Source organism: Atractosteus spatula, chromosome 1, assembly GCF_055471065.1.
Source record: "Atractosteus spatula isolate fAtrSpa1 chromosome 1, fAtrSpa1.hap1, whole genome shotgun sequence".
NCBI lineage: Eukaryota > Metazoa > Chordata > Actinopteri > Semionotiformes > Lepisosteidae > Atractosteus > Atractosteus spatula.
In genome coordinates, this window is record NC_142706.1 from 11,725,931 (window position 1) to 11,738,838 (window position 12,908).

General features: G+C 43.3%; 1 protein-coding gene across 6 annotated transcripts in view; it reads right to left on the minus strand.

The window, feature by feature from the left end:
* tbc1d1 (TBC1 (tre-2/USP6, BUB2, cdc16) domain family, member 1) overlaps positions 1–12,908 on the minus strand; it is a 92,501-nt gene that overhangs the window by 64,136 nt on the left and 15,457 nt on the right. For 2 of the 6 annotated variants that reach the window (XM_088909176.1, XM_088909155.1), the window contains exon 1: positions 12,005–12,322. The exons of the other annotated variants lie outside the window; for them this stretch is intronic. In XM_088909176.1, coding sequence (XP_088765302.1) covers positions 12,005–12,034 — 30 coding nt within the window. In that variant the 5' untranslated portion in view covers positions 12,035–12,322. Of the gene's footprint in view, positions 1–12,004; positions 12,323–12,908 lie in introns of those variants that run through there. 6 annotated transcript variants of the gene reach the window in all.

Sequence of the window (12,908 nt, forward strand, 5' to 3'; positions counted from 1 at the left end):
ACCGTCGTCCCAAAAGACTCTATTTGCATTATGTCACACTATAGCGTGATTTGCAGGTGTCTGGTCCAATTATTTAAGAAGGGAATGTTTGTGACTTTTGGTCTTGGTTGACTAAAGCAGATCCTGAATTATCAGTGATTACACCAGTAACTAAAAGTAACTCCAGTACCTCGTGTTTTCTTTCTTCTCTTTTCAGCATGGAATAAACCTATTACTTGTTCCTTTGCATACTATAAAGCAAACTGGTTTGTCGAAGAAGTTCTACTGACAGCGACGTTTCCACTTCTACTGATCGGGGAAGGTTGTTTCTAAGATGAGTGGTGTGTTAATAGAACTTTACAAATGAAAGGCACGAAAACGTGCCAGAATGGAGCTCAACTCTGGGTAAAAGAGAGCATAGCCCAAACTGCACTTAGCAGATAAGGCCCGCTAAGCGGAGTGATGTAATCTTTTTTCCTAGCTTCCACAAACATTCCAGTGCATGAATGACAATTGCCTAATCACATGAAGACTGCATTTCTCTCTTGAAAACCTCATAACTCGCACGCCTCCAGGAAGACAAGTTGGAGGACTTGTCTCAGCCTGCCTTTGTACAGCTGTGCCGAACACCTCCCGGTCACACAGTACACTCTCTCATTCCTGCAGGTGAACCTCCACGCCTCGACACCTACAAGCCTGTAGCTTGTGCACCTCTTAGCAAAGGAGATAAAATAATCGCCATTTTAGAAACTCTAATGGAGAAAAAAGCAGGACACCAAAAAAAAAACCGGCCCCAACACAGGAGGATGAGAAGTCTGGATCGAGGGAAAAAGAGCATCACCCATTGTTTTTATTAGTGGTCACTGGAAATTCTGTATGTCACCTTACAGATAAACTTCCATGAGAACGGGTTATAAAAAGGAAGCCGATCGGGGGTAATTTCACTCCTTTCCCCATGGTTTTCCCCCAGCATTTGAAACTCAGTTAAATAGCTGTCACTGTGCCCTCCTGTGGTTTCACTCCACCAGGCAACATAATGTAATAATAATGATAATAATAATAATAATGTTGCTTTATCAGCCCTATATAATTTCTTGCATTAGGAATTGTCTTTTCGCATACCCCAGCTTGCTCTCCATGAGACACACAGACAGGGAGAGAAGCTTGGGGTCAGAGCGCAGGGTCAGCCATTGTACGGCGCCCCTGGAGCAGCTGGGGTGAAGGGCCTTGCTCAGGGGCCCAACAGAGTAGGATTCCTCTGCCGGCCGCGGGATTTGAACCGGCAACCTCCCAGTCACAGGCACAGATCCTTAGCCCCAGAGCCACCGCTTCGTCCCATGACAACATGACATCCATCCATCTTCAACCCGCTGTATCCGACACAAGGCCCCGGGGCAGCCTATCCTGGGCGAACGACGTGTGCCAAGCAGGGCACGCCCTGGATGGGGCGCCAATCCATCACCGGGCACACCCAGCCATAAACGGATACGCACACACTGGCACCAGGGCCCGTTTTCCCTATTTCCGGGAGCACATGGAGGAAAACCTCACGAACGCGGAGATAACATTCATCCAGTGCTCACACAGCAGCCCAGAAAAACTCAACCCAGCACTGCGCGGCAGCAACGCCAACCTCTGTGCCACGGCGTGGCCCAACAGTATCACCACTGACCATAACACACTGCCTCTACATCCTGTGCAGTACGAGCAGTACTGTGTTATAGCAGTCTACTGAAGTCATAGGTCAGCTTAATGACCGCAATAATTCCCCCAAATTAACCTAGAAGGGTGAACACGAAATGTGACTTTCCCGGTCAGTCCCTCTGAGGCTGCCGCAGGGCTCTGCGCCCGTCAGCTCAGATGGGGGCTGCCGAAGAAGCACCACAGAGGGCGGACAGAGAGTGCGACCCCGGTTCATCACACGTCTGCTTTAGCAGCAGGCAGCCGCGCTTAATAGACAATTATGCATGCGTGTGTACATCTCCACCAGAGAACTGCCGACAATAATCCCATCCTTTTAATTAGCATCACACAACACCCTTTAAAAAGAAAAAACAAAAGCATTGATTATGCCGTCGGTGTGAAAACGCGGCAGGAAAAAGGCAAATCAGACGGCCTCGTCCCGCCAGGAGTTCAGAATACTAACGAGCTGATCAGAAATGCGAGCCAGTTTCTGAAAACGAAGCCACAAAGTGGTTTTAAAAGTGGGTTTTAGATGAGCTCTTGCTCGGGACAAATTGATGGTTTATCTGTGGGATTATCATGCTTAAATGAAATCACTTTAAAAAGCTCTTTTTTCTAAATGAAAGAGATGTGGTTTCATGCTGATGTAAAGGCTGCGCAAACATACAGACCCGAAAAGACACACTGAAAACACACAACCAAAACAAAGCACCAAAAAAAAACTACATCTCAGTATTTTTGTAATACAGTATGCACTGCTGATGATGCAGTAGACATTAATGGCTCATTAACAGAAAGAGTTACATATTTTACAAATAAATTTATATATATAAATGTACAAATATTCTATATATATTTTGAAATATATGTTCAGAAAACAGAGAAAAGGAGAGAGAAGCATACTTATTATTAAACAAGTTGCTTTTAAATTAGACTTTCTCTTCACTGAGTGCATTTTATGGTTTTGGATATTCAATCGTAACTTAAACCACTTTATACTGATTGAATGATGCATTTCCCTTCGCAGTATTGACAGCATTCATAGAATTCTTAATGGCTTCCAAGCTTTTACACAAAAGCTGGTCAGGGGCCGGTTTCATTATCAGCAGTTCCTCTGGTCCTCAGTCTCACACACCGACGCACACAAAACAAACTGGCTGGTTGCTCAAACCACTTCCCCCAGCCACAGACAAAGTTCCCCTGTCCTCGTCACAGTGGCCTCTGAGGCACAGGGCGACACTCACGAGATGACTACATTTTTTATACCCCTGCTAGTGAGGCAATACACCATCCCTCGGTTTTCATCTGCTATTTTAAAACTGCCTGACTGCTTTCTTATCAAGGGACACCTATTTATTTTGGCAGGAGGGAACTGAGAGGCACTTGTGTCTCTTCCACAGCTGCAGGAGCTCATTATTGCATTCTTAGAAGTACATCGAGGAATAACAGATGAAAAGACAGAGTATATCTATAAACACTAACAGGTTAAACATATTTGTGTTGTACTGAAGATGTCCGGACATGCCTGCTATAGTAGTAGCTAGGAAAAGCAAGAATTATGTGCCTGATAGCGTGACTTTTATGTATCTCCTCTAACCTTGACGCCACATATCATGTAGAGGATATCAAAATTAGAGGATTAGCAAACACCGTGGAAGTTCAAAAGGATTTAGATAAAATTCAAGACATCTGGCCGATGAAGCTTAATGCAAGTGCTGGATTTGACAATAAGACAGAAGACGCTTATGAAATACTTGTTTATGTTAGCATTGATTTATGTCTTCTAGTCAATGTGGAGAAGGGAAGTTAAAAGTAAATAATACAGATCAAGGGATGCGATATTGAAACTGTAAAAGGCACTAGAAAGGCCTCAATTTTGGTCACCACATTATTGAAAAATTAAATTAAATTAAATAAAATTAAATAATTAAATAAAAATTAAATTAAGAAGATATTGCTACTTTGGAATCAGTCCAGAGAATCAGTCCAGAGAAGAGCAACCAGATACTTTACTGGGTTTAAAGCAACGTCCTACGCTGAAAGGCTGAAGGAACTTAATCTTTGTAGTCTTGAATACAGAAGACCTTCAAACCTTGAAAGAAACCTTCAAAGGCGTTGACACAGTCATGCAGAAGACTTCTTCACAATAAAACGTGCAATGCAAAGCACAAGACAAGTGGAAGCTACGTTATGCGTTAAGTAAGTGCAATTAAAAGTGAGAACAGGGTTGTGGAAGTCTGGAACAAGCTACAGGTGGGCAAGATCCTACTAACTGCCAAAACGACTAGATGGACTGAGTGGCCTCGTCTGATTCATAACCTTTCCTACATTCAGTATCTAAAACCAATCACAGTGCTGCTTAATCAATCCACCGAGATGGTGCAGCCGCTGTCTTTGTAGCTTCTTGCAAACTTTTCACATTTGTAGAAGTACTGTCCTGACCTGTCCCCGGCTGTTTTACATGTTTAATTTTTCCTACCCCCCTCTGGACCTGTCCTATCAGACGTCCATCTGCAACTGCTGCCAATGGGACCACTTATCACACTGGCTGGTATTTCCCGTTTCCTCTTCACCATCTTCCTCTGCCGTGAAAGGTGGACAGGAGACAATCCAACGTGAATGACCACAATCCTCACCTTAACTCGGGGAGTATTCAGCTGGGCCATGTCATGGCCTGGAGCTAATGAATCGCTTTTGAAACGGGCATGGTCTTCGGAAAGTGAGCACGGCTTTGCCATTTAACTTGACTGCAACCTCTTACGTCCTTCACACATTGCCTTGCAGGTGGCTGGCTGGCACCAGAGGTAAGCCTCTGGTTTAACACATAGAGCCCATGGGAGCAGTATGGCATTGTTGAACATGGACTACTTCCCTAATGGGACATCATACAATGTCTCTCTTCCACACCAGGAAATATACTGCAATTACTACACCTTGGCTTACTTAACTCATCACCAGTTCCCCGGGACTAAAGAGCAATCTAGAAATATAGTAAATGAAAACTTTCTACATATTAATCTAAAATAATCTAAAGCCAGAGAAACTCCAGAGACTTGAAAAGTCAATCCTTGCCGACAACAGCAATAGCTGACAACGGAGTGGTTTGCCTCACAATAATGGGAAAATGTCACTTATTGCAGCCATTGGTTAACATTGCGCAGGTTTTAGCAAGTAAAACTTTTTAAACCAGGCTGACCTGGAGAAACTTCAGGCATAAGAAGCGTGACAGGGCAGTAGATGCCAGAATATAAAGAGAAACAGATTCTGCAGTGATTTCAGAAGATTTGCTAAACCACTGATGCACCAACCTGTACTGTACGTAGCCACTGGCTTAGCGATTGAAAAATGAAGTGGTATGGGCTGAGCCCATACGGGCAGGCAGAAAACCTATCCACAGAGCAGTCCTCTATCCGAACAACACTGCTGGCAAATCGAGTGTCTCAAACTGTCCATCTGTGGTAAACCATCAGTTTTTATCACCACTTACCTAGAACTTCATGCTTAAGAAGCAGGAGAGTTGGAGTTCAAATGACATCCCAAAAAGGTATATCAATGCTACACTTCAATGTTTTACCAAAGGAGACAAACACAGGATCTGATGTCTGTGTGCTTCCCTTTTCCACTTCCTCCTCAGAATATTTGGGAAGCCTGATCAGAGGCCAGTTCTGCTGTAGCATGGTTTAGGCAGTTTCTCGATTTACTCACTCTTAATTTGTGCGTTTCTAATGCACCTCGAAAATACATAGAAATTCTTAATTTAGGACACTATTTGTTCTTCCCTTAAACATGTTTGGGTGCAGTATATTTCATCAACCTGCCAAAGTTCAGGTGTTAAAGTCCTTCATAAATCTGAAATGATTTACCAAGCTGCAACGCATCACACGTTTTGCACAGATAAATGAGCTGAGTACTGGACACCACCTGGCTGGGATGGTAGAGTTTACGTATCCAGTTCATATCTGAAGAAAGTTCCATAGCCAAAACGTTGTCTCTCTTTTCTTCTCCTTTCAGCATGGACTAAATCTTTACCTGTTCCTTTGCAGCCTACACTACTTGCTTGCAATTCTTGTTACTTGGAAACAACAAACTAGATGTTATTTCAGGACATTGGCTCTTTAAATCACATGTAGCTTAAAACCAGAGAAAAGGGCTAAACCTGATCCCATTAAAGCATCACTGTACTAATTTATCCCTTCAGTTTACAGGATGAAAGTTTTAAGCCTCAGGAAATGCAAACAATACCATTTATACAGTCGTGGTGAGTGGAGTATTCAGGTACAGACACAACAGTTTGCACTTGGGGTGTGACCTCATATCACTACTCCATACTGGGCAGAGGCTTGAACAGCGATTTCTTCAAAATACTTCAGCTTTATCCTACATACAGCTCAGCAAATCCACCTGTTCTCTCCACTTTCTCAACTGCTCATCACTTTCATGTGCAATATATGCTGGGTTTAAAATTCAGAGCAAATTGCCCCTCCTCGTTTGTGACATTTCTTGTTAATATTTTATTAGACGATAGAGCACAAGTGCATTTCAAAATTTAGTTAAAAAAATGTTTCCTTCGTGACATCTCAACCGAACCCTTTGCAAGTTTCCTAGAGTGACAATCAAGCCTGGGTGTGCTGCATCTCTTCATTGATACCCGGCATTAACGTCACTCCCTCCTTCAGATACAAGTTTACAGTCCGTTCAAAATATTTACTGTTACATTCATGACATACTTCTTTGCTTTTCAGGCACAAACATAAAATCCTTACAAGGGCCAGTAAACATGAGCTAAAATGGTAGCAAGCAATAAAAGCTGTGCGTGAAGCATAAAACATCTAAAAAATCATCTTTCAGCCACAGACGTTTTTCGGTCTTCCTCCATCCAACTCTGTAAACAGCCCATGTATCGCTGAGTACCCCAGCTGTGTCTTAAACACTGTCGCCTTAGAGCGGCAATCTCTCACTCTTTCCACCCCTGATCTTTGATCTTTCAGGCCACCTGCATCTAGATCAAGGGGGTCAATGATTAGTTCCATGAAGTCATCGTGGGTTGGGATGAGCTACCCTGTAGCTTTCCAAGGCCCAGGCTGGAGATCCCCGATTCAGAGTGAGAGAAGAACCTTCCATTGCCAACACCTCGATCCGAGATCTGCAAGGCCACTTGTGAGCTCCAAGACTGACACCCAGCTGCAGATGCTGAGTAGGAACATGCAGGAATAACCAATTCAAACGCTGCTTCCTTCACTGTTGTCCCTGATCACAGACACGTGACATCACAGAACACGCGGCATGCTGGAGCAGACTTCTGGTCAAAACACGATCTCTGCAAACACTGAAAACTCCCAGGTTATATTGAACCCCCCCTTGGTCGAGCACGCAATTTTATTTTATTTGCAGGTGGAGGGTTCGTTAACATCAGGAAAATGCAGGATTAGAGTTTGAGAAGGAATACTGTAACAATAAAAGGCACTATTAATTAAAACTGCATCATGATTAACACAGATGTTGTCTCCTCTTGGTATTCCAACGGTACACATTTCCATGAAATGATAATGCATTGACGAAGGAATGCATTATCAGGACGCTGTTTATTCCTGTCAAAGTTCGCAGCAACCACAAGCCTTTCCTGGAAGTGCAGAGAGCAATACAGCACTACAACTGTAAGACATGAATCCAGTCCACTGCTGGTGGCACAGACACAGGGAAGTTTAGGACTAACCAAGCCAGTATGTCTCTGGGAGGTGGAAGAAAACCAGTGCACACCACAAAAGCCCACACAAACACAAGAGCATGCAAATTCTACGGAGGAGGCAGTCCAGTCGAGAACTAAACCCAAGAGCTGTAAGACAGCAACAACAACCCCCACACAACTGCGCCACCCCGTCAGTCATTAACTACATGATTATGCAATACAAAATCACCTCAACACTGCTTATTCAAGAATGGTCCGTTAAATTAAACTGGTTGTACAAAACTTCATATTCCAAATGGCACATACATTTCTTGAAATGCAACCTGCAATGCAAATGTGACTACACGGTGACTTTCTCTGGTTTTTGAAACGAGATAAATTAGTTCACCCTATGCTACAACATCACAAGGTTAGCATTTAAACAATTAACACAGTTTATTATAATCATGACATTTCTCAACAGGGCAGGTATTCAGGCATTTCTTTCATGTCCAGTCATGTTCTGCTAAGGGTTGGGTGCTGCACTAATGCAGCCTTACTTAAATAACTTCACAGCGTCCTCAAATCACAAAGTTCCAAACACAGAAGATTCCCCAGAATAAAAACCAGATTTAGCTGTGATGAATTATAAGACCGTTCATCAGGATTAATTGTGCTAAAACACTAGGAGATGTCAAAAGAGCATCAACTTCTTACACACACGACTGTACAAGGAGTTGTTGTTTTTTTCCCAGGAATAAAGCCCTTCATATTATTTACATTTAAAAATCTTTTGGGTTTAGTACAAAATTCGTACCATTTTCCATTAAAAGCAAGAACAAAACTGACCAAACCTGAAGAGAAAACGGATCTGTTTTTCCAAGCCTACGTCATCTCTTGTAAGACGATCATCTTTAAAGTTTTGAAAAGCTTATAAATTGTAGCACATTTTGTACTTGAATAAAAGACCTTGAAAAAACTGTCAGTGGTCTGTGTCATGTCTTTTACACCATCACACACATGGTGCATTTATCCCACATAAGGAGCACGTCAGGATGTACCATCAGCTCGGTAAAACTAGAGTTCTAATGAAGAAATACTAGGTTCTGAATGGCAAAGACTTACAGTACAAACAGGCAGACAGACTACTAGGCTGCAGCAGAGAAGGACACTTTAAGCTCCGGGCTAATACGTAGAAGGTTGTGGGCTCAAATCTCAAATGGGACAATGCTCTTTCACTCTGAGAAAGACTTTCACTTAGATCGCTCTAGTAAAAACTCAGCCATCTAAAATGTTGAGAAAAGTGTCACCAAGTGTAATTAACAACAAAAGTTCTTTGCTCTTTAGCCATGTCACTGCCGATTTCCCTATGGATTAACTCCGACTTCCATTAAAGGAGAAACTTCCATCAGCAGCTTTTCCCTGCCTCTTCATTCCTTTCTTGTGTCACATCCTGTTCCTGTGTGTACTTTGCGATTATCTGCTGTTGATCCTGCCACCCTTGTTATTTGTAGTTCACAAGAATTATTCTTCAGCAAAAGCCTGGCCCGCCAGAGTGAACGTTTGGGACAGCTCAGTGGAAATGTACCGGGACGCATGGTGTGGAACAACTGTTGAAAAACCGTGCTAAACCTATGGAGGACAGTGAAAGAGGAGACATGGGACAGCCACAGGTATTCTTCGAGATTCAGGCACAGTGCTGTCTGTCTGTGCTTCTGTTACTCAAAGTAAAGATTGGACAATGAGGCATTTCTTCTAAAGGAGGTAACTAACAATGCTTCTCAGAAATTCTATAATAGTGCGTATTATAAGAGAAGATATATCCACGATGAAGTCACTTACTGAATTAAACAATTCTTTAAGGGTTTTCATCAAACAGTGAGAAAAATGGCCTAATTGCCCATAAAGATTTCAGCATGAAAATCAGCTGGGGCGGAAGAGCATAGAGCTGCACAATAAGACTTCATAATGCAATAACTACAATAACAAACCCACAGCCCACACTCCGAACAGAAGGAAAAGTGGACCAAAATTGAACCCAGGACCCAAGAGCTGTAACATGGCAGCAGTAACTGGCACACCGCTGGCTGGTCTCACAGACTCCCCTTCCTATCAATTGGTCATAAGGGTGAGAACGAGACAGGAAGTATAATAGAAAGGCATTGTGGGACTGAGGTGGTCTGCTCTTGACATCAGTAAGTGTTCCAGAGAATTCAGGCAAATTACTGTGTGGACGTCTGTTTCCAAGAACTTAACAACATTATTCTGAGTAAGATCATGACTCTTAATTCTGTTTTCAGTCTTTATAAGTGAGTATTTTAGAATCGAAGAGATAGTGAAAAGGATCAAACAGTGGAAGGATCACAAAACCAAACAGAATGTGGGGAAGCTACAGTATATAGAGAATTCAGCAATAAAAAATGCATACTAAAAGGAAAAGCTAAGATCATACAGCATAGGCTTGTCAACTTCTCATCACTCACCATTTTCAGTTACTCGAAAATTGTACGTGGGCAAGACATTTAAAAGCATCGTCGCCAAGTCTTTAGTCCTAGATAATGTCTTAAACACAGCTCTCTGCTAAGAAAACACCCGGAATACCTGTGAATTCCCCAGCTGATGTAACGCACATTTACAAAATGGCCTCATTTTGGACAGATTAAAGTTCCACACTCTGCCATTTCCCCCAGACATTTATTCCTTAAAAAAAGCCCTGTTCTGAAATTAGATGAACCGAGATGACTTACACGAATCACGATTTCCAAGAACTCCGTAAACAAAAGTTGCAGCCTTTTTGAATTAAGGACTGTTCAATAACTATCACTTGAATCCTTATAGTGTTCTCGGGAAAAAAATCTTTCCCTAGGTAAAGAGAGACCGTTAAGGCCTTTCAAAAGTTTAAAAGGCTCCTGGGTTTCAGCAGCTCTAAGTGAAGGGCCTGCAGAACTCCCTCAGTCTCAGATGAAGTTTAATCTCATCACATCTCCACGCCACTAGAATCAAAGCTGCTTCAAGGATTGGCTGTGAATATCCCACACGTGCTGAGGGAGGTTCATATCAGGTAACTGGCCATGACATGGCTGAGGAGTGGCACCCTGGTTTCATTTCCATTATAGCTTCACTTGAACAATGCTGGCAGACATTGGGCAGATTCCTTGCTTTACAATAATGCTCACTGGCGCGGGCAGTCAGAAAGTCCTGGGACAATGAGGCAGGGCTTTCTCCTTTGCAGACCTCTAGCCAAGACTGTCCTGCAGGCAGCCCAGGTCACTACCCACAAGCTCTGCTGTGCCATAATCTACCACCAGGGTTCAATTTACAGGCCAACTTGATTTACAGTGGGCGTTCTGTTCTCCGGCCATCCTGGACCCATGTAGTTGGCTCCTCGTCAGCTGGCAAATCACCCTATTAACCGCAACTCTATCGCCCTGCAGCTCGACCATGGTAACCCATCGCAGCTCAGCAGGTGTGAGCCTGGTCAATACCTGGATGGGAGACCTCCTGGGAAAGCTAAGGTTGCTGCTGGAAGAGGTGTTAGTGGGACCAGTAGGGAGTGCTCACCCTGCGGTCTGTGAGGGTCCTAATGCCCCAGTATAGTGATTCAAACACTTTATTGCAGAGCCCTCGGATAAAATGTAAAAAGGAGGTTCTGACTCTCTGTGGTCATTAAAAATCCTAGGACGTTTCTCGAAAAGAGTAGGGGTGTTACCCCCGTGTCCTGGTCAAATTTCTGTCCTGGCCTTTACCAGTCATGTCCTCCTAATAATCCCCATCTATGAATTGGCTTAAGCACTCTGCTCTCCTCCTCGCTACAGCTGATGTGTGGCGAGTGTACTGGTGCACTCTGGCTGGTGGGGGCTACACATTGGTGGAGGGGAGTCCCCATTACCTGTAAAGAGCTTTGAGTGGAGTGTCCAGAAAAGTACTATAAGTCTAAGGAATTATTATTGATTATATTTATATAATCAGATTTATTTATTATTTATTTATAGTCCTGAAGATTCCCTGCTTACCTTTACCTCCCATTGTTCTCTACAGAATGTCACATAATAATTCATAATAATAATAATAATAATAATGCCAATTTTAGGCAACAAGATTGTCTGCACATCAGGACTTCTTCTGTCCTGTGCCAGTTCTTACAACTCGCAGTCATGTGTTTAAGCCAAACAGGAGACATATTACTTGTCTTCAGAAACCAAATTTACACATTTCCTGGACGGCATCATTTAATGTGCATTTAATCAGTAAATTACAATTTTTTCATTTATTGAAGCTCTCTTAGCTAGGTTTTCCCAGCATAGTAAATACACATTCATAACTGACTCTTCTATTAACTGGCTTGTGAGTTCTCCCAACACATCACTGTAGATGTGACCTTACTTGAACAGAAAATACTGCTGACAACTCCCCCGACAGCTTAACACATCCAAACTTTCCAAATTTATACCAGGGCCTCTTTTTAATCTCCCCCTAACCGTCTAAAATAAACAAAGAATGACAATCTCACAAGTTATCTTGGGAAAGCAAAAGGTCTTTTCAGTTCTTTTTTTTTGTTTAACTGAACGAGTGCAGTGCAGGACAACCGTTAAAAGAGAGTTGTTGTTTTTTTTCCCCCCTGTTCCGAGTGGGAGGGCACGTTGGAAAAGCACGGCACGGTGTTCAATGAAACCTTACCTTAGCTACCCAGCTGAACAATGGTGCCATTTCCCAGCCCCGGCGAAATTTGAGTTCCCTCTGTTCTGCGTTGTTCTCCAGATTGCCCTCACCGTCTCTCCTATGCCTAACTTCTCCTTTAAAAAAATCCCCTCCGGCCCCTTCTAGGCAGAAGCCATGCAGGAGGACGGGGGAAGTTTCCTTTCTTCAGAAACTAAGTGAAACGCAGGGAGCCCCATCCACCCAGGCAGCATGCTCACTTTACAGGCTCTCACGGTGGCTATGATGTCATCAGCTCCCTCTTCCCAGCCTCCTCCTGCCCCCTAGTTTCACAGTCTCGGCCTCTCTCACTGGAGCTCAGAGGAGAAAAAATGCGCGAGCTTAAAAACATTGCCCTCCCACTCTGAAAAAAACCCAACACACACACACACACCCAACTCAACAGTGCTACACAGCGGATGGTACAGGAAGCTTGCGACACACTACTGGTTCTCAGCCTTGTATTAAAGAGAGACGTGCTGGCATTCATTAAAATCAGGATAATGAGGGGACGCTAGCCTGTTGGTAAAGGAGTACAAGCATTCCAGCTGAGCTTCGTATAAAGGTCGTGCAGATGAACCAGCCAAGCAGACTCATGGGAATCTGGCCACAGGACAACTTAAAGACTTTGTATCACAGAAGGATCTTTTTCTTTAAAAGTTGCAGTCCTTGTGGGTGCAAATGGTTTTGCACGGCTCAGCACAGCAGAGACGCTAGTAAGTTGTGCAAGGCATTGTCTCAGCAGTTAGATTGAAGGCGTCTCCTGCATAACTCATCTTGCATCTGTGCGCCTCTGTGAAGCTCAGTGCACTGGATTTTTGCTGCTTCCTAGAGTGTTTCAGAACACTCTGCTAGGTGCTGCGCACTGTGCTGCATAACTACAGTT